Source organism: Microtus ochrogaster, unplaced genomic scaffold, assembly GCF_000317375.1.
Source record: "Microtus ochrogaster isolate Prairie Vole_2 unplaced genomic scaffold, MicOch1.0 UNK15, whole genome shotgun sequence".
NCBI classification, from domain to species: domain Eukaryota; kingdom Metazoa; phylum Chordata; class Mammalia; order Rodentia; family Cricetidae; genus Microtus; species Microtus ochrogaster.
The window spans coordinates 3,615,751-3,641,728 of NW_004949113.1; the positions used below are offsets into that span (position 1 = coordinate 3,615,751).

A 25,978-nucleotide genomic window follows, 5' to 3' on the forward strand; every position below is an offset into this window, starting at 1 on the left:
AGTGTTCCAGACTTTGAACAAAGTCGTTTATTTCAATTTTGCTTTCACATTATGTTTCGATACAATCAAAACTTCTGGACGAACCCCTCTAAAGTCCTGCGAATGAGCGCAATCGCAGGTCTGGGAGCCCGGGTTGTTTGGCGGGTGGACCTCAAGTTCAGAGGCGCTGGTACAAAATATTAGGTGCTTCGGGAGCTGCGGAGCTGATAGAGCTGGAGACATCCAGGGACAGTAGGCGTAAGGACACTGTCACACGGGGCAGGCGGGTTCGGGTCCTAGACTTGGGAATAACTCCTGATGCATTTGGAATTGGGGGTGGACAAGGAACTGCTTCCAGGCCCTCAGTCACGCTTAGCAGGATCTGGGTCAGATTTCTCACGATCTACCAAAGCAAGGTGCAGAGGGAAGGCAGAAGGAGCCTGCTGCGGGAGGAAGCGCAGAACCGGCTCTGCGAAGAAGCCCTTGTGCCCTGGCCTCTCTGGTTGCATCTTCCAAGTCACCTTCTTCTCCGCCCGTCTAGGGCAGCCCAAGCCGTCAAAACCTCGCAACCCGGAAAACGCGAAGTTTAGAAAGCTGCTTCAGAAAAATAAAAGTCCCACTTTGACTTTATTGAATTAAAGCAAAATTAAATTTTGGCTATTCACACGTATGTTACAGAGGAAGAGGAAGCGTCCCGAAGAACCTCCTTGGCGTTTGGCGGAGCCACAGAACACGGAGCATTGACAAGCATCAGAGAACAAACACCAAGCAGCCTTAGATTTCACGATCACTCCGAACAGGACAGAAATACGGAATACAGCCAGCGTCCACCCGGAAGAGCTCTTCGTGTACAAATGATACATATACATATTTATGTATAGTTAAACCGGTCACCACGAAGGCGAGTCCTTCGTCCGCTAACAAGCAGCTGAGGGCAAGTCTCTCCCGCTTAACTCGCGCAGTGTTTGACGAGCAAAACCTGTTATATTAAAACTACCTGCCCCATTCAAAAACAGAAACAGAAAACAAACTGACCCCCCTTCTTCAAACTGGGGGGCATACTAAGTTTCAGTAAGTGGCAGGGTTGGGGGGGGGTCGGGTCGGGAGAAACATTTCACATTACTTCGTTAATTGTTGGGGACATGGACGTGGGTAAGGAACAATGACAAGGCAGTCTCTTCCTCGATTACTGCGACTGGCTTGGGGGAGGCGAGTTTATTTTTGGAAATGGGAGTGTGCAGAGCTAAGCGAAATTTACTTCTCTTAGTAAGGGAGTGGAAGAAGTTGGACCGCGGGCGGCGCGCGCCTTTGTGCCCAGTTGTAGCTAGGTACACGTAGGAAGTTTCCGGTGGCGCCGCTTCCTCGCCCTGGTAATTTTCGGCCTCTTTCTCACTCCCCTCCTGCCTTTCTCCTGCCTCCATTCCCGTTATGAGCCAGTCAGAGAGGGAACACGAGGAATCCAGAGAAAGTTGAATATTTCCAGCCCCCCATCAAGTTCCCCCGCTCCAGCTTGAGGTATGCTCGGTCGCCTTTCTCCATCTGGATGAGGACGCCATTGCTGGCGGCCTCGCGGGTCACGTCTTGGTCACCAGCGAAGGCTGAAATCACCGGCCACCCATTCAACATGAGGCTCACCTGAGAAAGAGAAAGGCCTGCATCAGAAGCGCCACCTAAGCGGGTACCCAAGCGGCAGGGGAGCGCCAACCTAGGTGCTCGGCTAGCTTCCTCAAAGGCCTGGGGGCACTGATGGGGCATGAGGCGTGCAGGACGAAACGGGGCTTGGGCTGCTCACTGCGGAGACTCTAACGGGGACCCACACCGTATCTAGGAAGAGCAAGGGTCTGCCTCTCTGAGCGGCAGTCGGGCTCTCTCCAGCTTCTCAAACGAGCGAGCGGAGCGCGCCAAGCAAATCACGTCTGGGCATAAACCCGCAGGTGGGCGTAGTGTCCTGAGACCTTTGGCCTCTCGCCAGCTTGCCCCGAGCAACTCTGCTCCCCACATCCTGGGCCTCTCCCAGGGTTTGTGGTCAGGACACTGGGGGGGGGGGCGCATAGCGGAGACGCTGCGTGAAGCAGATTAGAAGCGGCCTGAAGAGGCTGTCCGGAATTCCGAGACCTGCGAAAATGCACTAGAGCTCCGTCCCTAAGTCACCCGCTCAGTTCCCGCCCCAGATCCTACTGCGCCCGCCACCGCCTGGTTGTGCCCTTGCGGTAGCGGCGGCCTAGGGTCAGGAGCCCTGTCCCCAGTTGCGCTGTCTGCCTCTGCGGGAGCTCTAAGGTAACACGGACATCAAGACCTAGCTAGCGGGTGGATGCTGGCCTGGACACGGTAGGACCTGGAGGAAGTAGCACTCACTACTCCTCCATCGCCACCTAGACCTTTTTCTCCGTCCACCCTTCCAGACTCAAGTTTAAAAACAAGTCTACGAAGGAAGGGTGTAGGATTAGGGAACTGAAGAAAAGCAGAAAAGCTGCCAGAAAGGCTTTGGGCTGCAGCGAATTGTTGAGCCTAGAAAGCGGGCGTGGAGGAGATCGCACAGAAGCCCTAGCTGTCTGTGAGCTAACAACCCTTACAGGAAGTCCCAGGAGTCCCTAAGGGAAACCGAAGAGCCTTTACAGAAGGGCCCAGAAAGCGAAGGCCAGAAAATGTCTCTGGAGATAGAACTGAGTCTCAGGAACGCTGGACAGCTTAAGGGGCGGTGCGTGCCAAAGAACCCTGAGGCCCTGCTACCTGTCCCCTACAGCCAGGGCGTATGCCGCTGATTGCTGCCTCCCGCTTCCACAGGGCCTCCGACAACCCCCTACGGCCAGCAACCCCCTACTGAGAGCCTGGCCCCCAGGTGGCAGCTGACCTGGATGGTCTGTCTGTTGTAGACTTTCACCACGTGGAAGTTAAAACTGTAGATTCCTTTGCGCGGGGCGATGAAAGTGCTCCGTTCTGAGTCAAAGTTGTTCCCGATGTTCACTAGTACCTATAAGGAGACAGGAACGAAAGGGGGTAGACCGGAGTCCGTCCGAGTGTGGTCCTCGAGCCTCCGCAGAGCCCTTGGAGAAGATCCCACATCTGATTTCCACGCTCTCCCTGTCACCGCTCACCAACCCGCTCTGGATGCTGCAAGGGATCGGGGAACTCACCTGGTCGAAGTAGATGATCATGGTGCGATTACTCATCTCGGACGGCTCATGGTTGGTGCTCCTGATGGCAGAGAAAGCCACCTTGGCGCTGCCCGAGCGCACGGAGATGCCCAGAGCAGTGCCCGTTGGGTCAGACGTGGGGTTGGAGTCACACACCACCAGACACTTGCCCTCCAGCACGATGGGCTCTGTTTCATTCTGCCCGCGGGCTGGGCCTGCCAGCCACGCAGCCCCCAACAGCAGCAGCTCCACGACTCCCAGCATCGCGCCGCCGGCGCCCACCCCGCCCCCCACCCCGGGGGCTGCCAGAGCCAGCCGCCCCCCTCCCCAGCCCTGCTCCGAAGCCCCCTCCTCAGCTCTGTGTACAGCTCCGCCGGCGCCTCCTGGGCCACTACGCCTCTCCCTCGGACTCCAGGACAAACGTCCCCTCGCGCGGTGCACCCGGAGCCCCGCCCGGGCCTCAGGGGTGCCGCGGCCGGCCAGCCGCACTTGGATGCATAGCCTCTGCTGCCTGGTCCCCGCTGTTGCCGCCGCCTCCTGTCCGCACTCGCCGCTGTCGCCGCCGCTGCCGCCGCCGCCGCTCTGAATTATTGATGCAGCGGGCGCTGCAGCCGGAGCGGGCAGAGAGCGCGCGCCGGGCACAAAGGCGCGGACCAAGCCTGGCCCCGCCCCCGCCCCTCCCAGCCAGCCTCTCTGAGCGGCCCCGCCCCGCCTCCGACGAGGCCCCGCCTGCCAGCCAATCCCGACTCACCGCGCTCCCCGCCGAGCCAATGGCTGCCCGGTCCGCGCGCGGCCACCTGACCCAGGGCGCCGTTGTTATTAGGCGCGGCGAGGCGGGCGGCGCGCTGCTGCGGGGCTGGGCTCCGGCCGGGAGTCGGTGGAGGGAGCGAGGGAGGGAGCGCGCGCGCGCTCCCGGACCGTCCACCGCAGCCGCTCTCCCCGAGCCTTCTCCCTGGTCGCGTTGCCCGCAACCGCCTCGACCTTCTCGCGCGCCCTGTTCGCGGGCTCTCAGGTAGGAGGCGGCGCGCTGCGGCTCGCTAGTGCAGGTTCGCTCCGGCCCGGAGGCGCCGCGTGGGTGCGGGGGGCGGGCAGGAGCGCCCCCCCGTGGGCGCGGGCGCGCGGGGCAGCAGCAGCCGTGGGCTGGCTGAGGGCACGTACGTGCGGGGCGGGGCCTGCGTGGCGGCCCTGGGGGCGCACGTGGCGCGGGCAGGACATCGGAGAGACCCGGGGTCACGCGTGAACTCGTTCGTTCGAGTGCATGTGTGCGGCAACACAGGTGGGCCTCTCTCCCGGACCCCGCGTGCAAAGCAAGAGCGGGTAGTTTCCTCCTCGGTTCTCTGAACGTGTTTTGTGTCCGCGCCTACAAAAGCGCCTTTCCCTCGAGCCTAGGGCACGTACCCCACCCCCGTAGACTTAGACCGCACACGTGTTCGAAAACAAAATGAAAATGCATCCTCGCCCAGTGAGAACAGGAGGAGCGGAGATGGGCCGGTCCCGCACCTCGCGGCAGGAACAGGTAGGCCGAGGCCGGAGGGCCGCGGACCTCGTGGAATCCAGACTGCAGCGGGCGGGGCTGGTACTTGTGCGAGGCCGAGCAAGCCAGCGACCACCCGCAGCGGGAACCTCGCTGTGTGTGGCGGTGCAGACCGCGGGGTGTTGGTGCCAAGGTGGCCTCCGGGAATTTCGAGACAGCCACTTCCCCAGCCTCCTCTGTTTCTTCGAGATTTGGGGGGGGGGGGGATGGAGCAACTTAGAGATATAAGAGAAGAACCCCAATAGCAGACCTCCGCCTCTGTTCCGAAGCCTGCCTGTAAGTGCCCCATGAGGAAGAGTAACCTAACAAGCTGCAGACTCACTTGAAAACGGGATAGTTTTTTTCCAGCTCCTAGATTCTGAGAAATCCCCAGAAAGCCTTGCCAGCTCATGGTCTGGCATGAAAGAAGAGGTGAGAGCTGGATAATGAGGCGGCGGCTCTAACCCCTAAAGGTGTCTGGAAAACACCCCGCGGGAACAGTAGTCTAGCCTTGCAGTACCCTGGCGACCAGCGACTTTGCCAGCCACTCCGATGTCTCCTAGCACCTGCTTGAGTTATGCCCAGTCAGGTGTAAGCAAGAGCAAGACATGGGGGTCAGAATTCTGTTTTCATGGAGCACATAAACAGGGAAGGTTGGCTTCAGCTAGGTGGTCGCCAGCCTGTCCTCCGAGGAGGCTTTCCTGAACAGTGCCCACTGCTGGTCTGCCAACCACACGTCAGAGATTCCTTCTATTTAAGCTCCCCATCCTCACCTGTGCTTCTCAAGGCTGCAGGCTTTCCTAGAATGTACGTAATGCAGACATGATTAGCTGACCCATCCTTTGTTTTCTTCCCTGCCTTCAAATCTCAACTCTTCTTTTCCTGACCCAGAGAACAGTGCAAGAACCTCCCACATGTAGCTGTTTCCATCACGTGTCCAGTTTGAGGCATTCTCATAAGGCTGCACTCGGGTTCATGACCTCTAGCCTGGGTCACTTGTAAGAGCCAGGTGGTGTACCATTCCCAAATCCGTGACTCACTTCCTGCCTTGCCTTCTTTATGCCTTCTTTTGATGAGTATCTGTGAAGGCCTGTGACCTCCACATCTCCATCACACCCTAGCTCCCTCGTCCCTTTTCTGTGTACTGTGTTAAAACCACGAATGTTAATGTACCGTTTGTAAGGATATGTTGTCCTGAGTCGTGGTGACTAAAGGGTACCATGTAATTGAGAAGGAAGAGTCATGAGAAATGTCACACTTAATCACTATTTTAGGCTTCTCATATGTTTAGAATCGGGATTCTGCTGGAGCATTGGCTCTCAATCTTCCTAGTGCTGCTGCCCTTTAACACAGTTCCTTGTGCTGTGGTGACCTCCCACCATAAAATTATTTCATTGCTGCTTTATAACTGTAATTTTGCTGGTGTTAGGAATCATAATGTGGCTATCTGGTATCCACCTGTGAAAGTGTTGTTGGCCTCCTGAAGGGGTCTCCATCCTCAGGTTGAAAACTGCCATTCTGGGGACAGGTGACAGCACCAGTTCAAACTAGCTAAAATTTTACTTGGTCAATGCCTAGGGTTATCTTGCCATTTAAAGTATAGCACTATTGGATCAGTGACTCAGATACTAGGCTTCCCTTTCAAGCTTTGGCTACATATTCATACATATTTTATATGATATAAATCTTTACAAGGTGCTCTCTCCTTAGTCCTAGTAAGAAACAGCCCCCCTTTGTCTATACTTGCAGCTAAAATCTCAGAACCATTATTACACGAAACAATTTATTCATGATGCGTTTTGAGGTTTAGCCTTAAAGTCAAAATGTACCTCATATGATAGATCCAAGTAAATATCAGTAGTTGATTGTAACATTCTTTTTTTTTTCAAAACTCTGTTGGAATTAGTTTTTATCTTTTCATTTTTTAGGTTTCCAGAAGATAGATTTCTAAAATTCCTTAACATTCATCAAATGACGCAAACATATGAAAAATTGAGTTGGAACAATAAAAAGAATTGGTTGTTGCTGAATTGTGCAGCCCATAGGGTTTAACTTATTTGGGCCTTCTGGTGTAAGGTGTTAAAAAAACTGCTTAAATGAGGCTTGTAAATTAGCATCGTAGAAAGAGTTAGTGAGCTACAGATTATCCACAGTGGATTTGAACTGTTTCTGTTACCCTTTCCTCCCACTGTAAGCATGGCCGTGCGTTTTGGTGAACTCAGAGGCAGTTTCCTCTTGCTGTGTTCTGAATTCCCATCTGCTTGGAGAAGGAAGTGCAACACCAGCCTCCACAGGCATAGTGCTCCTGCCCCTGACTCTACCCCAGGAAGAACAGCCGGGGAGTGAGAGGGCAGATCCAGGAAAGGCCCTATTTTCTCACAGGACTCATTCCTTTTGTTACATCAAAATGTAGTCTCCACGCCAAACAGGATTTCATCTCTGTAGTCTTGGTTCAAAGGCCCAGTCAGTGCTGGTCCCTGGGATTTGGTTCATTTCTTCTTAAGGTAAAAGGGAAAGAATTCTTTATTCTGAAGAGTGTTACATTGAGGGTATCCAAGGCCATTTCGGATCAGTGTTTGAGAGACAGATATCCTGCACACGGTGGGCCTGATCCTAAGTTATTCCAAGTATGGAATAGTCTTTCAGCTTTCACCAAAGCTTGTCTTCCTGTTGCCTGTCCAGACTCAAGTTAGATGTAACTTAGTCCTAAAGGTTATGCTTCAAAAATTTCTTTCTTTGTAATTAGACACTTTTAATAAAACTAAGTTTTTTGTTTGGTGAAGACCAGGTTTGTAACATTTTGCTTTTTAGTTTTTTTTTATTAAAAATGCATATAAATTGCTCTTGACTCTTAAACCACATTCTGCATTTTCCTACCATGTTCAGAAAGAAAGGCTGTTTTCCAAATTAAAAGATACAACACAGTTTTCAGAATGATGCCTTAAGTATGCTGGGGCATGTGCAGGTAGGAGTTTCTTGTGAAGATTTTCTCCAAATAGATGAGATTTCTTCTAAGGTCAGAGGAAAAAACATGATACGATCCTGCAGATCTGCTCTCGAAAGAACATATATTTGTCTGTGTGCACGCGCATGTATATGTATGTATGTATGTATGTATGCATGTATGCATGCATGCATGCGTGTATATGCAACCTCAAACACTAGTTGGAGTTTTTCCCCCAAGAAGTATCTATGTGCTGTTTCCGGTAGTTGATTCTGGAGACAAACGAAGGTTTAGCCAATTCAGCAGACATTCATGGCGTGCCAGCCGTATGCGAAATCGGGCCTCTGTGTTGCCCAGCAGCCAGCAGCGCGCACCATTTCTCACTCTCGCCTCCAGCTCTGCTAAGCAGGCTTCTTGAAAATGGTGGCTTTGACCATTTCTTGTATGTGTTTACCTTTATCCTGCAATCAGAAGGTAGAGAAAACCTAGACACACACACTGCACACACGAAGTTAATAAACGAGAGAACTTCAACGAATGATCCAAGTGTATGCTTCAAATTTAATGTGTGAGAGAGCTGTTGGGTATTGTCATTGTGGCTGGCTGGTTTGCTATTTTGTTAGAGTTCTCTCCAGTTTTAGTAGGGCCTTTGGTAAACTCCTGCACTGTGTGTTCATTTACAGTTATATGAAGACTCCCCATGACTCAGAGAGCTCAGATGAGCCTTTGAGAAAGGCTTTAAGAAAGAGGTCATTGAACCTGAAGAAACTGAGTAGATCTTTAAGGATGGGGAATGCAGAAACATGAAGATAGAGACTTATTTTTTAAAACATTCCTTTCAAAAGGAAGCATTTCCAAATGCTTTTCCTAGCAGACTTACTGCAGATTAAGTTAGAGGCACCTGCTTGGTTCTCCCGTGTCAGACCTCAGTGACAGATGCATAAGCGATTGAGCTCCCTCTGTGTGCTCCCCTCCACTAAACCACCCTGCCTTGTCCTGCTCTTGCCGGGACAGCTGACCTCTTACAACTTTTAATTGATTCTGGCTCACGAAAGATAACCCAGAGATCAGAGGTGGGTGGGAAAGAAACTGGGGAATCAGCCTGCACTCTTCGTAGAGCATCCAGCAGGTACCAACCAGTGTGTTCTGGGAGCACATGTCCTTCCGTCTTCTGCCCACGGCCAGGAGGTCTGTCAGTCTGTGGGTTCTCGGCATCTGCTAATGCGCTCTGACCCTGCCAACACCTGTTTGGTAAAATCTCTCCACTTCACGTGAGTCTGGTTCCTTTCCTCCTATGATCCCACAAACCTGCATCAGTATAAAATCTTGTGTCCTGAGAACCAATGTATCTAACATACTTTATTCTTTTGTAGAACCATAAATTGTCTAATTATAGAAAAAATGGCAATGAATTAAATGCCGACTTACTACAAATTTAGATTAGCTGCATGACATTACCAAAGTATATATACACTTTAGAAATATTAAAGTGAAAATATTTTAAAAATACTTCTTAAATTGGCCAATGCTGAATCTGGTAGTAAAGAGTGTGTGTCCTCACAGCACAGGCGGGCATTAATGTCTTTGGAAGTCACATAACTATCTCAGATATTTGAATTATGAAGACCTTCCGAAAATATCTTCATTGTTGGAAAAACATGACAATTCCTGTTCAGTTTTTAAACTTGTAAACTTTTATGTGTGCCTAGTCTAAACAAATAAGGATTTTATTGTTATTACATGAAATAGGTAATGATTTAGATTTTAAAATAATAGATTGGAAGCAAACCACAATATAATATATTCCAATATTTAGATATTTATGATGGAATCTTTTTCATTGGCCATTTAACTTAACTGTGCATTTTATAGCTATTGCTTGCATTGCTTGAGGTTGGTCCTCACCAAAACCGAAAACACAAAGCCATTCATTAGAAAAAGGAACCTTTGAAAAATGAACTGTCTGAACACAGCCACAAAAAGCTAGACCAAATTCAGTGAACACACTATTCGGCTAGTGCTCACAGACTAGAAGAACAAGCTGTCTGAGTTCCTAATATTGTCTTGTAATGACTGTAAATAAGTATGGATGTATCACAATTTATCTCATTTTCATGCCACATTAAAGTATTTCCTGAATGTTTTTCTAACCTACTCAATGACTATAAAATTTGTGCCAATATGTAATGCATCAGCATTATCAAGATGTTAGGCTTGTATTGAGATAAGGATTCTATAGCCTTTTTAGGCAAAAATAACAACTTTGGAGTGCCTGGACCTTAATTCTTCCTGAGTTGTCTGTCTGCATTTTTCAGATGGCTCTGGAATGTGCATTGTCAGGGCGCACTGCACAGTGCCTTCTCTCTTAATTCCAGAAGCAGGAGGTGAGAAAGAACAAAGGCTCCTTCCTGTGCCCTCTAGGCTGGCATTGACCAGCTGTCACCTCTCCTCAACGAATAACAAGTATTTACCTCAGAGGTTGACTATGAAGCTGGGATGAGAGAATCCACACTGTCAGCTAGCCGTAGCTAAGAACTGTGCTCCACCACCTGGACCCCAAGTTCATCTCCACTGATCCCCTCTTCCTCTATACCTCCTGAAGCCACATGAGTTGAAATCACTCTTAACCTGCTTTTCTTCTCTGCCTGGAAAGTCCAAACAATGTCTTTCTTTAGTGTTAATAGAAAGTCTTTGACCTTCAAATTTAAAACAAAGACTACCTGTGTACTTAGTAACAATGTATACATAGCTGGCAGTTTCACAAACACTGTATATAAATCCTCTTTTTCTGTGTTTATTCAACCAATATGTATTGACTACCCTCCACTTAACATCTTATTTACTGTGGAGACTGGACATTTGTTATTAAACAAGCCCAGAATATTCGAAAGTATCTGATTCTGTAGCAGTCATGTTTTCTCCTTGTAAGTGTTACCCCTGGCAGAAACAGTGACTTGGTCTTCATCAGACTGACCACCTAATCTAGGCTGCTACACAATTATGACAGCTTTATTATTTTTTCAGTTAAAGCATCCTTTAAAAGATACTTTACAAGCCAAGATTTGGCTGTTTTGTAGATGACATTTAATTTTTTTGCCATTTCTAACTGAGGATTTAATTGGAAAATCAGCATTATAAATTTTATGTTGTCATTTCTATTTTTAAGTTTAAGCAATTTCAAGGATTGTGGGTCTGGCTGCCTGCAAATTAAAGATGAAAGCAATTGTGATATTGCATTTGTACATTTTGCATTTGTAAATTCTGGGCTTTTGTCTATGGAAAATATAATTTTGGTAAATTTGATTAAGAAGGGAATGTGGTACCCGTGTTTACGGTCAGGAACAGAATGTATGGAGATGACTGCTCTGGTTCAGCCTTCCCCTTTCCCTGAACACATTCAGTCAGGGAACCACACCTTGCCTGTCTGACCTCTCAGCATCCATAAGAATGTGTGATCTTCCATTGCTGTGGATACTTCATGGTATCATTTCCCTTCTTACGGATGAACCCTCTTGGTCTCATCCACACCATGAGTATGGAAGGGAGGCTTTGACGTTAGGCTTGTGTAAACATAGCACTTGCTGTGTCTCCTGTACCTTCATAAATGACTTTTTTTGTATTGTGCTGGAAGAGTAGTTCTTTAAATAGAACAACCTCCCATGGAAATCGCCCACAATGCTGAGTACACCTTGTAAAAGATGAGGTTAGAATATAGGGTGCATCCTCAGCATTGCCCAGAAGCTGAGTGCAATCTCTGGAGCAGCGAAACCAAATTTATAGCAGTTCATTAGTGTGAAGGTTCATGGGAACGGCGGATTGCCCTCATCATGGTGGAGACAGAGCTCAGACAAGGCTCACAAGATGGAGGGTTCTCCCTAATTCTATAGAAATCCACATTCCTGTTTTGAGCCCAGTTTTCTTTAGAGCATATGTCTTGCTGAACAACCAAAAGGATGTTTATATCCTAGTCACTTGGCACAAAGTCTGATGCTGCTTCAGGAAGTTCATTTCAGACCTAAAGGATGGAGATAAAAAATAGATGAGGTTTGGTAGTCACAAGAACTGGTCCTGCTGCAAATTTAGTTTTTCTCTTTTGTTGTTGGATGGAACTATATTTTTTTGTTGTCATTGTTTTGTTTTGTTTTGCTAGAAGTTAAACAGGGAGGCCAAAACCAGTTTGGTTGGTCTTACTCATTCTAAATGAAAACAGGTTTGCTGTGTCCAGTGAGATGAGAACTACTTGGGACTCTTCATGATGTGGCATTGCCCACAGAATTGTCTCAATTCTGTCAAGTTGCCCTATCATCCTGAGACAGTTTCCAAATGATTGCCCCTCAAGTCTACTTGATATTAGTCAGGGTAACAAGATGCACTGAAGGAAGTGTAGTGTTTCCGTTAGTGGTTTCTGGAAGAACACTGGTAGGGTAGGTGTCAACACGTCATCTTGGGTTAGGATTGTGTCCTTTAACCTTTTTGTAATTCTGTGTCTGTCCACCTCCCCAAACCTAAGCAAGTGTGTATTTTAATACTGTTTCCTTGGGTGTCTAAGAGAGCTTCATTTTAATAGTTTTAGAATTCACATAATGTCCTCAGTACTACCCCAGGCATTTCCGCAGCCTTGCAAACTGCACATGAGGATGCTCGTGGAAGGGCCTCTCAGGCCCTTGTTTGCTTTCACCAATACATCATTCATAATTAGAAGTGGAGATCTTTTCTTCCCAGTATAAACAATCTCTTTGAAAAGCAATTCTCTTCTGTGGATAATGTTTAATGTCTGAGGAGCTAGGTTCACCTTTTTTATGAGCACTACTCTAACCAAGGCTTTATTTTGTGGGGTGGACTCAAGGTTAGATGTTTTAAGAAAAGCATCCGGTTACCTTCACTAGGAAACCTATCTTATCCACACTGACTGCATTGAGAAGACGCTGTCAGAGCCTACACAGGTACATATATGTCTGGATAGAATTAAGTAGTATATCTGAGAGTTGACAAGACAGTACCGTTGCCTACATTTAGAGTGCTAGCTACTGAAAAGTAGCATTCCTTCCACAGACAGATGCAGCCTCTCAACATAAGGCCTTCAGGTGCTCATTAGTACCAGTGTCTGGGTCTGGCTGAGGTAGTGCTTGCACAAGGCTTTTGGCTAGCAGAGGTGGGTGGTTTTCTCTCTCCTTGCTCTAAAACCTGTTCACTTTCTCTTGCAGCACTGTCCCTTGGCAAATTAGTCCTGGCTCAGGCTCAAGTCCTGGCTGGCTCTGGCTTACCATTAAATGTGAACACAATTGCCTTCTAAGCAATGACATTTAATTTGAAATTCTATTTTGTTGTTGTTGTTTGATGGGTCTCACTAAGTAGCCCTGACCATCATGGAACTCACTCTGTAGACCAGGCTGTCATAGAGATCATCCTGTCTCTGCCTCCTGAGTGCTGGGATTAAAGGTATATGCTAATATGCCTAGCTTAATTTGAAAATTCTTAAAGATCATAAATCCCTCAGTTTTCTTCTCATTTGTCCCCAAATGGTGTATGTACCATTATATATTACTGCCAGAGACAGATTATTGGCCTGCCTGTACCTTACAATCATTTCTACAGCTGTAACACAACAGCAATTATATTTCCACTCTTAAAAAATCTGTATGTGGGCAAGGGGGCCTGGGGAGATAGCTCAGTTGACAGAGTCCTCACCTTGCAAGCATAAAGAGCTGAGTTCCAATCCCCAGCACAGGTTAAAAAACAAGCAAGCAAACAAAAAACAACCAGGCTTAGAGGAGCTGGAGACGAGTCCCTGAGACTTGCTGGCCAGCCAACCCACAATACTTGGAAAGTTCTAGGCTACTGGGCATCCTGTATAGATAAACGAGTGGTGGGCAGCACCATAATGTAACAAAGTTACCCTCTGGTCTACACACGGGCAGTCACAGGGAAGCACGGAGAAAAGAAAGGCAGAGGGATAAAGCAGTGATATGATACTTTTGCCATCTGACATTTTGGTAGCTGGGTGATGTTACTAATCCTGCACTGCTTTTAATATCTCGGCTTTAATCTCTTACTTTGTGACGACAGAATCCAGAAGCTTTGATCTCGCCACAAAGCAATGAGAGGGCATTTACTTCTCTTCCAGAAGTCTGCTTACTTTATACCAGGCTAAATGGTAGTGCCTAGTGATGGATATGGTAGTAACAAAATGAAAGTAACTTCATTAAACTGAAACTTTTGTTGTCTCGCTCAGTGTCACTGCTGAGTTTAAATATATACATTACGCACTTCACCCTTCCCAGCTGGAGATTTAACAGGGTTTGATGAGTTAGGAAGAAAATGTAGCACTTCCAATTTTAAGACTCTTTTGTTGGGCTACTGTTTTTTTTCCCCTTAACAGAAAGCTCTCCATTGCTTCTCTTAACCCACCACTACTTTTGTGACTTTGTTTTGTTTTATTTTTAGAGACAGGATTTCCCTGTGTAGCTTTTGGAGCCTGTCCTGGAACTCAGTCTGTAGACTAGGCTGGTCTCGAACTCAGAGATCCACCTGCCTCTGCCTCCCAAGTGCTAGGATTAAAGGTGTGCAACACCACTGCCTGGCTACCTTTTAGTATCCTTTCTACAATGACAAAGTTATGGACTTGACAGTTCTTGAGATACCACCCCCTGAAAAAGAACTTTATTTTATAAATTCTAACTTCATCTTCCTAAAGGCATTCCAAGACTATGAATTCCCCTTGTGCAGTCTGCAAGGTTGGCATTTTAAAAAGTGTATTGGGACCATTGTACACATAGAAATGAGTGATGCGCAAGATGCTAAAAGGTTACCTTTAAGTATGTTTTGTTTATCTCTTGTTGCATTTTTAAAAAATGCATCTGGAGCTAGGAATGTTGACATCACCTTCAGTCCCTGAACTTGGAAGACTGAGGAAAGAGGATGACAAGTTTGAGACCAGCCTGTGCTTCATAGATCCTCTCAGGAGCACCAGGGCTAGAGATGTACTCTGTAGTACCTCGCTGGTGAACACGCAGGAGGCCTTGAGTTTGGTCAGCAACATGGCCACCAAAGCAAACAAAATGCACCTGTCCAATTTTCATGTGTTGGCAAACACTTTAGCCTGGAAGAGTGTCCATGAGAAACAACCATAGTGCGAATACTATGTGTTATGCATGTAATATATGCATATATGTGTGTTTGCCCTGTGTGTGCAAATGTTTATATGTGTGGAAGCTGAAAATAGATTGTGGGAATCTCCCTTCATTGAGGAGGCAGAATCTCATTGGAAACCAGAGTCCACCAGTATGGCTCTCTGACTAGCCAGTTTGCTCTCTTCTGGGAACTGGAATTACAGGTGAGCCATCTACCTGGCACTTTCATGGGCTCTGAAGATCTGAACTCCAGTCCTCTCATTTGAAGGGGAAGTGCATTAAGTTCCATGAGGATACTGTTCACCAATAGTTAGTGTCATCAGTTCTTGTCGTTGTGTAATTTCTAGCTTCTGTTACTAGTGATTTGCCTATGTCAAGTCCCTTACTTAGTTTGAGAAGAAGAAAATGACAACAGTGGCCGGGCGATGGTGGCACATGCCTTTAATCCCAGCACTCGGGAGGCAGAGGCAGGCGGATCTCTGTGAGTTCGAGACCAGCCTGGTCTACAGAGCTAGTTCCAGGACAGGCTCCAAAGCCACAGAGAAACCCTGTCTCGAAAAAAACCAAAAAAATAAAAAACAACAAAAAACTGAAAATGACAACAGTGTCTTTATTCTCAAACCACATGATTTGAAAATATACCTAAAGTAATGTTGCTTTGTCTTGCTCAGTGTTTCTTTGTCATAAAAAGTTGATTTTTCTATGAATTCTATGCCAACAGACACACAATTGTAGCGACTCTTGGTCCTAATAGACCTTGAAAGTGCAGCCAGCACACCAGTTTTAGCTTCTTTATGGAGTGTAAAGGAAACTTTGTCACCCAACAAAATCTGGACTCTGGTGATTCCGATGCCATTAGAACCAAGTAATTGAGAGCTAGAACTAAATGTTAGGCTTCATGGCAGCTCGGCGTTCACTAAGCAAGTGTTCCTAATCAGACTTAGTACGCCCTATGTGAGCAGAGGGAAGCGACCATGTTTACATTGATAAAACTGGGTTGTAACTATCAAAAAGGGCTCCAGACTCTTGCAGCAAACAGAGTTTATCTTCAGTGTACGGAATACCTACACAATACCCTAGATTTTACTTGCATTTTTTAGTAGCTAATGCAATAAGTACCATGCTTAATTCTCCACATGCATTATTTCAATTAATCATAGGACTAATCTTATGAGCTAAGTGCATGTATTTCATTTTGCAGATGAGGAAATGAAGAACAAATAGTTTGTCTTGCATCCCTTGGGATGTGTCAAGGGTTCTGATTCTGGAGGCTATGTTCGTAGCTAGTCACAACACACAACTCCAACTTCCTGCCCATAAGCCTTTCTGCCAGCTTTACAGTACACGTCGGATGGGTTATATTATCTCTATTGCAAATGGCAAAACTAAGCTCTAGAGGCTTCCAGAGTCCCACCCTAAGTTGTAGACTAGTGAGCACTGCACTGGGACCTTCTGGTCTTGACCGTCTACATGGAGAGGTCCTTCTTCCCGACCACTAACACCAGTTTTCCTATGGCCTGGAGATGCTGTGTTAGATACAGTTCTGCATCTGGTTTGGAGTGAGCACTCTGTGGATCTCCTTGATCTGTGTCTTCTCTCCCCCGTGTACCATCATAGCAGGGGGGAGTATCATGCCTCCACACATGACCTGTCTTTGTTCCCATTCCCAACTTAGGCTGCAATGGCGAGGGCTGCAAGGTGGGAAACAAAGGATTTGTCTTGGCCATCATTAGCTTCCTGCTCTGTAACCTCTGTACATCAAGTACACGCCTTCCAGCCCCTTTAGTTCATTTAGTACATTGTGTTCTAAAGCGCCTTCCCACCATAAAAATAGAAAATGATCTGTGAGTCATTTACACTTAGCTTGAATGTGCTTTCGTGACTTTCCCAAGGCTATTTGTGCTTAACTCCTTTCTCCCAACTGCAAGTGAAGGTCTCTGGACTATCCTGCTCCTTAGACAAGAACAAGCTAGAGTCGTTGGCCTAAACATGAGACCGCTAGAGACCCATTGCTGTAAACGCTTGCCCTGCAGTTGATGTAGATCTGGCATCTTCTGCTGAGCAGTGGACTCTCAGCCGTGGCTCACTCACTCTCCCTCTGCTTTAGTCAGACAGATTCTTGTTCTCCTCTCTCTACTTTTTCTGAGGACGTTTTCATCTTTCTAGTGATTACATCTTGGATCATGTATTTCCTGTGTCCTGTAGCATGGTGACCTGGCTGTCCCCAGGAACAGCTACAGGCTTAAAGTACAGCCCTTCTGCCACCTGCAACCACCCAGGGAACCCAGATGTGACTGTCTGGCACCCCCATTCAGGCTCATGCCATTGGTCAGTGTGTGTGAGAGATCACATGCACCGTGAACGTGAAATTGGAAGTACCTGTGAGATGTGTGTTAGTTAACTTTCTCAGTTGCTGAGACAAAATGTCTGACATAAACAACTTAAAAGGAGAAAAGATTTGCTTAGCTCATAGCTCCAAAGGTTTCAGTCCACCAGGCACAGAGAGCATGGTGGAAAATTGCATCATGGTAGACAAAAGGCAGAGAGAGGAAGAGACAAAGATGTACCCACAATGGTTTACTTGTAGTCCTTATCTTCTACCTCCAAAACTAGTGACATCATCTGGAGACCAAGCATCTATCACATGCCTGTAAGTGACCTCAGATTCTAGCTGTAGCCTGGTAAATGCCTGAGAAATGCTCTGGAAAACTCTGAGACCTTCAGTTCCTCCATCAGATATCATCAACATCTAGTTTATGTTGGTCCCCAGAAACCAAGAGATAGGGATCCAAGTGCACAGTTCATTTGGGAGATGATGCCACAAGACCCTAGTGAACAGAGATGCAACAGTCAGAAGATGGCTGTTGGGGGAGTTTAGAAGTCAGCACTGTTCAGGATCTCTGGGAGTCTGAGCTGCAAGCTGGAGGAAGAAGTTATCCACAAGCACCCAGCAGCTGGTAGGGGTTATTTCCTCTCAATTCTATTGTGCATATAGTGAGTCACCAAGCTTCCTTAGAGACTAGAGGTGGGGTTGCAGGGGCCCATGAATAGCAAGGTTTGAAGAGCTCCCATGTGCTTCCTCTGGCCGTGGAGGTGGTAGGAGCAGAGCAGAGAGCCTGCTGTGCAAGACCATCCTTCGTGAGGATCTCTGCAGCAACACACTAGGGAGAATTAGAGTCTTCTTGTCTCCTGAGCAGTCTGTCATTGCAGGCATTGGTGTAGCTGGGAATAACTAACAACTGAGAAGGAAGAAAACCTACCAGTTGTTCATTTGAGTAAACACAAGAGTCCTGCACTCACGGGTGTGAACTGCTTATTATTAATGCTGATTACAGTGCTGCCTAATAAGGATTATGCATGCCATTAAATATGTGTCAGATTAACTGTCATGAAATTTACAACATCAGTAATTTTGATTCATATATGCAACCTTCATAATTCATTGCTCATGTGGCATGGTCATGACTTCAGAACAATCTCCAAGACAGTATTGGTTTGAATGAGAAGTGCCCACCATACGTGACAGCTGTCATCAACTCTGCCTCCAATGACAGTTTCGCTTGTCTAGTCAGGTAGCTTTCTCTCTTGTCACAGATCATTCCCTGATCCGACTGACGTTTATTTAACTAGTCATGTAGCTTGCATTGTGCCAAGTGCTGTGGACTTAGATGTGGATTTGAACCTGATTTCTGCCCTTGCAGCTCATGGTCCAGCAGAGGATCACACTTATTTTTTATTTTTTTTAACTTCATTTTACATTTCACCACAGTTCTCCCTCTCACTCCTCCTCCCAATGGGTAATGGCTCCCATGAGGAGTCAACAAAGTCTGGCACATTAAGTTTGGGCAGGACCAAGCCTCTGCCCCCTGCATTAAGGCTAAGAAGAGCATCCCACCATAGGGAATGGGCTCTAACAAGCTAGATCATGCACCAGGGATAGTAGATGCATGCCAGAGGCCCCTCAGATAGCCAAGCTTCACCACTGTCTCCGACATATGGAGGGCCTAGTTCGGTCCCATGGAGGCTCCACAACTGTCAGTCTAGAGTTCGTGAGTTTCCATGGCCTTGGTTCAGCTCTCTCTATGTAGATTTCTTCATCATGACCCTGACCTCCATTGCTTATATATTCCCTCCTTCCTCTCTTTGACTGAATTCCCAAAGCCTGGCCTGGGGCTTGGTTGTGGATCTCTGAATCTCTGCATAGAAGGCTCTATGGTGATAGTTGGGGTATTCACCAATTTAATTACAGGGGAAAAGCTCCATCTCTACTATTGCTAGGAGTCTTAACTGCAGTCATCCTTATGGATTCTTGGGGATTTCCCTGGCACCAGGTTTCTCCCTAACCCCATAGTGGCTCTCTCTATCAGGATAACCTCTTTCATTGCTCTCCCAGTCCTCCCTCACCACCACCCATTCCCTCATGTTCTTATCCCCAGTTTACCCAGGAGATCCCATCCCCAGGGTGATCCATGTGTCTCTCTTAGGGTCTCCTCCTTGTTTTCTTTAAATGACTATTGAAGGATGAAGTGAACATAAGCCAGATGTGGTAGTGCACACCTATAACCCCAGCATCTTATTATTTTAGAGTCTAAGGTAAAAAGATTGTGAATTTGAGGCCAGCCTGTGCTCATGTAGTGAGAAACTGTCTCAACATAAATAAAAAACAGAAAGAAACAAAAGTAAGTAAAGGACTACATAGCTTGTTTCTAGGTGTGGAGGAATAAAGCTGTTGCTTTCTGGCTTCCAGAACTTGTTTGTAAAGTAACCAGCCATCTTGTTTTCAGAATTGAGAACATCATAGGGTATTTACTGCATGGATTTGAGAAATTCCTAAAGCCACTTACTGGGGAAGTCTAAGGGCTTCCTCTGCCTGAGTACATAGTGATAGCACTTCTTGAATCCAGTTTTAAAATGTGATCAGATACTTCACAAGAAGCTAACCAGATCTTCACTACTACCACAAAGGCAACTGCTCTGCAGAACAAGGCTTAGCATTCTCAAGACCGAGCAGAATACGTTCTTGAAGCTTTCAAGTTGCCATGGACAGAATGTATGGGAAGCTGTTGTTTACTGCATCTCTCAGAACTGAGTGTAGAGAGCTGGAGATACGGCAGGGCCTTTAGTTCCATGTTCATTGTCATGAAGGAAGAGGAGAATGAAGCTTGGCAGAAAAAGTCAAGGCCAAGAATGGGATAAAGCCAGTCAGAGGCAGACAAGCTAAGAAAGGGCTAGTGAGAACCAGGACCAAAACCCTGAATCTCTGGGGATGCCAAGTGTGGGTAGCATAGATGAACCAAACCAAGTCACATGGAGACCTTCCTATAAAAAGGTTAGTGTGGGGATCATTTAAAAAGCCTATTCACTAGCCGGGCGGTGGTAGCGCACGCCTTTAATCCCAGCACTTGGGAGGCAGAGGCAGGCGGATCTCTGTGAGTTCGAGACCAGCCTGGTCTACAAGAGCTAGTTCCAGGACAGGCTCCAAAACCACAGAGAAACCCTGTCTCGAAAAACCAAAAAAAAAAAAAAAAAAGCCTATTCACTGTATTTCTAGCTGTCAACTTAGAAACATGCAAGACGACCGTGCAACTTGAGGCTGTGATAAAGCCTCGTCTACAGAGGCTTAATCCTTAATCCTTGATTCTGAAGCAATGGTCAGAGACAAATACCAGCTTCAACAAATGAGTTTAAGTCTTAACTTCCCTGGCATTAGAAAGGACCTGGGTATGCCTGAGGTCAGCACTCTTTTCCCTCCTGTTCAAACTGCAGGGTATTCCTTTATGTGTTCCTGACATTGTTACACACACATAATGCTGGAACTTCAGAGAACCTTGGGATCCTGTCATCCCCATCCTCAGCAGGATATAACACTTCTTCATCTCAGACCTGGGCTTCACATCTCCCTTCTCCGGCCTCCGGCCTCTCCTATGACCATAACCCTTCAGGAAACCCAGAAGTTTCTCATTTCCACTTTAAAGTCTGTTCTCTGAGCCCAGTCAGTGACTCCCTTACTATCTGGGCTCTGGTGAGGCCTTGGCACACTCTCCCTATGTCCCCTCGAGAGCCCTACACTTTCCTGTGCCCTCCAAAGCCACCCTCATTTTGGGGATGTCCCACCATCGGTTCTCACTTGTGCCTTCCCTCTGCCCAGACCACTGCCTCTCTGGAATATTCAAAACCATTTCTACAGCACTGAGCATACCTGTGTCTGAACTCCAAATGCCATGCTCCGTCAGATTGTTTACATATTGTTATAGCTATTGACTTGTCATCTTGCATAGCTCTGCAGCCCTAGCTTGGCTAAAGATGCAAGAGAAGCTCAACCAATGAGCTTAATTTTTAACTGCAATATTTTGGGGTATCAGTCTCTAGGCTTGGTCTTTATATCACTGGTCTTAGCTCCTAGGTGTATAACAGCTATGGCTTATTTGAGCTGGAAAGGGAAGGAGGTTTTGGTATCCCAGAGGAGGGACCCAAGCAGGAAATCTTTCCAGAGGACCAACTTTGCCCACTACTGGGTCATATTCTGCCCTTTACTCATGACCCTGACACTCAGCTCTGTCACTCTCCCTGGACACTGGCATGGACTACCTTGTTGCCAGCAAGCCCAGTCAACATGGGCTCCTCACCTCCCTAAAATCATACCAAGACTCAGGCCATTGGATGGCTAAGCCCAGATAATGTCTGAGCCCTAGCTGCAAGAAAGGTGGGAGAGCGAACCTCTGGCTTCCGTGGGATTGTTCATCAGTACCTGTGAATGGGGTAGGTCCTCAGACTGATCAGTTCAGATGCTGGACAATGCAGAAAAGTGGTACAAAGAGAATGGCTGGTGTTGCCCCACACAGTGGGACACACCTGTAGTCCCAGCACCTGCAAGGGCTAGGCTACAGAGTGAGTCTGTCTCCAGAGAGAGAGAATGTCAAGTGTCTATGAGAACTTCCTTTCAGGATATCCAAGCCCTAATTAAGAGCTCCCTTTAGCACAGTTCTGGAACTTAGCAGAGGAAAAAAAAAGCAAAAGTATTATGTTTAAATTAAATGGTAGATAAGGGGGAACCTAAGTAAAGGTGATGTTAGCCAAAGACATGTAAACCATAAAGACCATAACAGACAGGCTCCACTTCAGAGAGACCACTATGGAGGCTCTAACCACAAGCCCCAAGAGACAAGGATTTCAAGAGAAATCCTGGTTCCCCAATCTGGACACGTGCCGCAGTGGTGTGTGGAAGGAACTGTGTTAAAGGGGCACAGTTGTCAAGCAGCCTCCAGAGTGAAGACAAAAGGAGTGGGTATGCTGATCCCCTTCATTTCCTGTGACCCTGCTGAGAACCTAACCCTTCCTAGAGGCCCAAAGGCCAGGGAGCCCATGCTGGCTGCCCCGCTGGCCCCGACTGAAGACTGAAGCGCAACAGGCATGCTGACCAAAGGGGAAAGCCACCCGGAGAACCAAGCACAAGACACCTGAGGCTTGTTGCTTTCTTTTCCTCTTATTCGGTGTCCCCTTTGTATCACTTTATATTGCAGTACCCAGCCCACAACATCAGCACCTTCAAGTGTTCTGATGCTGCACTTAAGGACACAGTTGACCATTCTTTTCCCTTGGTTTGGTATTTAGAGCATTCTATTCTATAGCTCAACAGCCTGCACCATTAAAGGTTAGCAAATATCAACCAGGATATTTTTTTATTTTCCAGGACGATGAGAAAAGAGTTGTGTGGCCTGTGCAGGCAGTGTCAAGAATCTGTCCAAATATTGGTGCAGAAATCTCCTCTCCATCGAGTCTTACTCATCTACTGGCCTCCTGTTGTCACTCCACCCCTCCTTTTAAAGGGGGCAGATTTAAGAGCAGTCATTAAATAAGCCCCATGTCCTTAACAGGAGTAGAAGGCCCACAACGGACTCAGCGCTGTCACTCTGAGTCCTTTTGAAGTACTTAGTTACGTGTGCTTTAGAGATGAATGCTTGGGCCCATTTCACCATCTCCTTCAGGGGCATAACGTGCTCTTCACAGAGTATGGTCACGATCTATTTCCCCATATAGTAGAATTATAATATCACGTGAAAAATCTAGATAAAAGAGTTTTGTTTTTCCTCTTTAAAATGACATTTATATTTTAATTCTTATTTTAAAATAGCATAATAAAAAGTACAAAGAACAAGACAGTGTGCCCGCTCCCACCCCTACCCCTCAACAATATTAGCAGTGTGGCAGAAAAAATATGTTTCGACCGTGTTATCACATGCTGTGATACCATATCCTTGTGGTGCTAAGGTGGGTATTCTCTCTCCATTTTTTAAAATAGGATCTTGATATGTTTCAGAAGTTGTCCTTGAACTTGTGATTTTTTTTCCTCAGATGTTTGAGTGCTGGCATTACAGGTGTGTTCTCCCATGCATAAGTGCTGCTTGCATTTTTTTTTTTTTTGAGACAGCATCTCACTGTGCTGTCCAGGCTGCCCTAGAATTCACCATCTTCCCACCTCCCACTGCAGCCTCCCAGTTAGCTAGGATTGCAAGCAAGGCTACCACACCCAGCTTTAGGATGGGGTCTTGACACAGTTTGAACTCTGCCACTCTTACAAAGTCCAGGCCAGCCTTGGGCAGAGCAGAAGCTACCTCTCACTGAAAACAAACACTGCTTATAAAGTGCAAGCCTGGGCTGTGTACTATGGCAGCCACCTCCAAGGACCTTGTTCTTAAGCAGTTCTGTCCCCTTAAGTGTTAATTATACATGTACAGCTCTCTCGCCAACATAGGAATTGGGTTTATTATGTTAGAAAGCATTTAGATGAAAGAATCTACTGGTGCCGAATACTTAAAATTCCCAGTGTGGCTTCTGTCAGAGCGTTTGTAGACATCAGTTGCTTGTATTTTTTGTTATAAGAAGGTGTCCAAGAAATGAGTGTGACTGATACTTACCCAGAACGTAAGAACCACGTGTTTCCAGGAGCATGCCAACCACATGGCGATTCCCACGTGGGTTTGTCAAACGTCAGAAGCTACTCAAGTATTTCACCCTGCAGTGGGACCAGATTGGGCCATGTTGGTCCTCTTCACACAGTGTCAGTGCCCCTCCTTGTGGCCTGATCACTGATCACAGCCAGTCGATGAACAGGCTCTGGGCTCCCGGGCTCAGCAGACTCACTACAGGCAGACCAGGAAATCGTTCTGCAAGGAGCCAGTAGCTGCTGGGCTCTCTTACAAGATCCTAACCCTCTGTGAGGACACCAGTATTCCATGGGGCTGAGCTCCCCTTATGTGATCCTAACCCTCCTCTCCACCAATAAGAAGCATGAGCTCTTCCAGCCCTCAGCCCTCTTCACCTATAAGAACCTTCTGTTCACTGTTCTCAGTGAACAAAGTAGAACTTCCCGAGGCCTTGTCTCTAGAGTCCCGTCTTGTACCTCTCCCTAGAACTGCCTTAGTTGACACCAGAGCGGTTAGTTTGCAGCATTTGCCTATTGTCTGTCTTCCTTACCAGGAAGTGAGATCCATGAGGACAGGAAGCAGACCATTATATTTAGGTCTGTTCTATTCACCAGTGTGTCAACATTCTACAAATAGTGTATGATAAATATTTGTTTTAAAATGCAGGAATAAAGTTAGCTGAGAGGAAGTTTGAGCTGCTTTAAATTTGAGTGTTCCCACATTTATTACCTGTATTAGTTACTTTTCTCCCTACTATAACAAATACCTGACAAAAAAGCAATTTAAGGGAGACCATTTTGGCATAGGTTTGAAGGTACAATCTGTCGTGGAGGAGAAGTCATGGCAGCAGGACCATGAGGCAGGTGGTCACCAGCATCCATAGTCAAGAAGCCATGAGAGATGAACTCTAGTGCCTATGCTTTCTCCCTGTCCATCGGGGACTTGAGGCTATGGAGATTAGTGTGACCAACATTCAGGGTGACACTCAGTGCTCACTTAAACCTTTTTGGAAACATCCTCATAGACACCTCAGGGGTGTATTTATGGCATTGCTGAATTCAGTCAGGCTGACGGTGAAGATTAACCACCATGCTATGGAAGATCGCTTTTTGTTACTGTTTTGTTATGAAGTTTGTTGACTCCACCTTCAACTGCATTTTGTGCATAAATGTAAATTTCTGTCAGGTGTACTCCCTTACTCAGCCTACCTCAGATGTCCAGCTTTGACTTGTACACCTCAGCCTGCATTTCCCAGCAGCCAAATCAGGTATGCATGGCCCTTTCTTCATTGTACACCTTGCCCCCATTTTGTAATTTCATAAGTAAATATTCTAGTCTTTAGCTTTCTAGCAAAATAACTATTAAAAAAAAAAGAAAATTAAGCCAGTCCTAGTTGCACAGACCTGTCATTCCAGCTGCCCAGGAAGCAAGGCAGGAGGATTGGAAGTTCCAGATTTACTTGGGCTATAGAACAAGTTCAAAGTAACCTGGGCAACTTTGCAAGACCCTGTCTCAAAAAAGAAAAAAAGTAGTCAAAGGGCTGAAGCTTAGCTTAGTGGTGGGGTGCTCACTTAGCAAGAGACTCTGGGTTCAACCTCAGGACCACAGAAAACAAACCATAATCTTGTCATCATTCTTTAAAGCATCATCTGGGAAGGTATTGGGAGAGCTGCACATGACTCAGCCTTGCTGGAGTCCCAGCCCAGTGGTTCTGCCCTCCAGGTTGGCCTTTCCCCAGTTACTTGTTGTGTGTTTGAGTTGGACTCTGAATTGGCCTGTGTATCACTTACCATGTTTCCTAAGTCGCTCTCCCTATCTCCCTCCCAATTCGGTTGGGGACATGTGGCCTGTCCTGGTCCCATCCTTGTATCTCTGTTCCCTCTGAACTGACTCTGCTGGAGATTCAAATTTTGTTCTTCCTTTAGGAAAGGAGCAATAAGATTGTTTCTTAAGAGGTTCTGTACCTCCATCTCATGGTTCATATGGAGCCGGGAGTATCTACCAGCCCGATATAGATAAGATCCTATCTCAATAAAGAAATAATAAGCAATAAACAAAAATAGTTTGCAGTGTCTTGCGGCCTCTATTTTTGTAATAATATATCCCCCTGTTGATTAGGAGCTGTAAAAGTGGTCATACTCCCCTGTCAGTTTCTCTTCATTTATTAACTATAGTGTTCTGTAGAGAACAGTTTCCTTTCACTGAAGTCAACACTGCAGAGGATGAGTATGTGCCTTTTATTTCCTTCTGCAGCCTGGTTTGCCAAGTAATGAGTTCTTTCCTGGTATATTTCAAAAGTGACAAAGGAATGAAAGAACGTGTTTGCTTTTGTTTTATTGTTAATCTTACCAAGG

The 25,978-nt window shown here is 46.6% G+C and overlaps 1 protein-coding gene across 1 annotated transcript; it reads right to left on the bottom strand.

The window, feature by feature from the left end:
• Positions 1 to 1,416: 1,416 nt before the first annotated feature.
• On the bottom strand, positions 1,417 to 3,748 carry Cbln1 (cerebellin 1 precursor). The gene is made up of 3 exons (XM_005367027.3): positions 3,114 to 3,748; positions 2,831 to 2,950; positions 1,417 to 1,614 (listed from the first exon to the last, which is right to left on the bottom strand). Exons 1-3 carry the CDS (start codon positions 3,375 to 3,377, stop codon positions 1,417 to 1,419), a joined length of 582 nt encoding a protein of 193 aa, XP_005367084.1. The 5' UTR covers positions 3,378 to 3,748.
• Positions 3,749 to 25,978: the final 22,230 nt, after the last annotated feature.